Genomic DNA, 2,473 nt, shown 5'->3' with positions numbered 1-2,473 from the left:
GTTCCCCACAGATTTTACTTCGAGATTTTGATGATGCCAACCAACACTCCCAAGACTCCTGCGCGATGATCGACTTTTGCGACGGTGGTGGCAGCTCCCAACAAAATTGATCGAATCACACAACTTCAAGCAGCCCTTGATCAAGTCATGAGGAAAACCGTGACCTCAAAACTCACCTTAGTGAGCTAGAGGCGTGCTTTGATTCCGTGATTGGTCTTACAACCGACAAAGTCAAGGAGGTGGAAGCAAAGGTCACACACATTCACTTGGCAACCATTGCCAAAGTGCACACATGTGTGACAACGGAACTCCGCGAACAAAGATTACAGCAAGAAAACGCCTTGAAGATTCGCATAGGTGGGCTTCCCTCACCATGGTGTACTACGGAAGACACCCTTGAAGAGGCAATTATTAAGCTCAATGACACTCTTCAACTTGTTCAAATCAATCTAGAAACGATCTCTTGGATCAACGATACACACAGGCATGTGCCACCCGAGCAATGTGTTCTCACTTTCAGAGACGATGAGGAGCAGTTGAAGCTGCTACGACAGTCCCACCTTCTCAAGGGAACAAAAGTGTGGATTGCAGAAGAGTTGACTATGAATCAACTTAAGAATAAAAAAAGTGAGCTTAAGAAGATGCATGAAGCACACAAGGAAGGTAAATGGGCAGTCTATCGAGGAGGTAAAGCCGTCATTCAGAAGTTTCGAACTCCTAAAGAGACTCCCCCCTCATCCGACTCCCCCTAGGTTTTTGTTTGTTACCCTCCCAACGGACTCTTAGTCCTTAACTGAACACTATCGTTGTAATGTTTTGTATGGTTTACCCTAGCGGACTCTCAGTCCTTAACTGAAGACTATCATTGTAATGTTTTGTATGGTCCAATAGGTCATATCTGACCTCCATGGACGATAATTGAATCTATCTATCTATCTATCTCTCTCTCTCTCTCTTTCTCTGTATCTCTCCCTCTTTCTCTCTCTCTTGTTCTATCCCTATTCTCTCTCTCTCTCTCTCTCTCTCTCTCTCTCTCTCTCTCTCTCTCTCTCTCTCGTTCTATCCCTGTTTCTCTCTCTTTCCCCCTCCCTCTCTCTCTCTCTCTCTCTCTCTCTTGTTCTATCCCTCTATATCCCTATTTCTCTCTCGTTCCCTCCCTCCCTCTCTCTCTATTTCTCTTTCTCTCTCTCCCTATCTATCCCTCATTCTCTCTATTTCTATCCTATCTCTATCTCTCCCTCTTTCTCTCATTCTCTCTTTATCTCTCTCTCTCTCTCTCTCTCTCTCTCTCTCTCTCTCTCTCTCCATTTATCTCCCTCTCATTATTTCTCTCCCTCTTTCTCTCTCTCTCTCTCTCTCTCTCTCTCTCTCTCTCTCTCTCTCTCTCTCTCTCTCTCTCTCCATTTATCTCCCTCTCAATAATTATCTCTCTCTTTATCTACCTCTATCCCTCTTTCTCTCTCACTCTCTTTATCTATCTCTCTCTCTTTCTCTTTCTCTCCCTCTCTATCTATTTCCCTTCTCCTCTCTCTCTATTTATCCCTCTCCCTTTATCTCCCTTCTCTCTCTCTTTCTCTTTCTCTCCCTCTCTATCTATTTTCATTCTCCTCTCTCTCCATTTATCTCCCCCCCCCCCTCTCTCTCTCTCTCTCTCTCTCTCTCTCTCTCTCTCTCTCTCTCTCTCTCTCTCTCTCTCTCTATTCCTATCTAACAAACTTAACATTTCTATCTAACATTCTATCCAAACAAGCGGAGCAAAGCAATCCTTTCTAAACAAGCATAGCGAAACAACCATTTCGAAACAAGCTGAGCAAAGCAACCATTTCCAAATGAACGAGGTAAGTTATGGATTCTCTATTTTTAATTTTTTTTAAATTTATGCATGCATGCGCGCGTGTGTGTGTGTAGTAGAAAACAAAAGGGAAAGAGAGGGGAGGTGCTTTGTTTTGTGTTTACCTCTTTTTTTGTAACGCGGTTGAACTTCGGCTAGGTTGAGCTTCCAAAGACGATGGTAAAAAACCCCCTTCGATGTTGTGCTTCCAAAGATGATGGCGGAAACTTGGACGAAACCCCCTTCGACGAAACTTGGGAAGCTTGGAGAAGAAGAGAGAGGGAAGGGAGGGGGGGGGGGGGGGGGGGGAGGGAAGCTTGCAGAAGGAGAGAGAGGGAAGGGAGAGGGGGGGTGCGGGAGGGGAGGGGGGGGGGGGGGGGGGGGGGGGATCTTTGGAGTGATGACGGAGAGCAAGAACGCAGAGTATGCAGCAAAAACGCGGCATACTCTGCCTTCTTGCCTATTTTAGGCGCCAGGCATTACCGCGAATATTATCGTGGATATTACCGCATCCATTACCGCGGTCGGTCATTTCAAACGGATACATGTGAATCCGAGGTTGCAGGGGGGTGTGCAAACCACCCCCTCTACCCTTAGCTATACATTTTTTTATTTTTTAGATTTTTGAGTTTTTTGATGAAG

The 2,473-nt window shown here is 45.6% G+C and overlaps 1 protein-coding gene across 1 annotated transcript in view; it reads left to right on the top strand.

The window, feature by feature from the left end:
• The window catches only part of LOC147437224 (uncharacterized), a 9,481-nt gene extending 8,729 nt beyond the window's left edge, over nt 1-752 (top strand). Inside the window, exon 2 of the mRNA XM_086486534.1 lies at nt 146-752. Within this exon, the coding sequence (XP_086342660.1) occupies nt 146-752 (607 nt within the window). The remainder of the gene's footprint in view (nt 1-145) is intronic.
• The last annotated feature ends 1,721 nt before the right edge of the window (nt 753-2,473 follow it).

This window comes from Adiantum capillus-veneris, chromosome 17 (assembly GCF_014529385.1).
Source record: "Adiantum capillus-veneris isolate H3 chromosome 17, ASM1452938v2, whole genome shotgun sequence".
Classification (NCBI taxonomy): domain Eukaryota; kingdom Viridiplantae; phylum Streptophyta; class Polypodiopsida; order Polypodiales; family Pteridaceae; genus Adiantum; species Adiantum capillus-veneris.
Note: the sequence above shows the minus strand (reverse complement) of the source record. Positions and strands in the feature narration are given on the sequence as shown.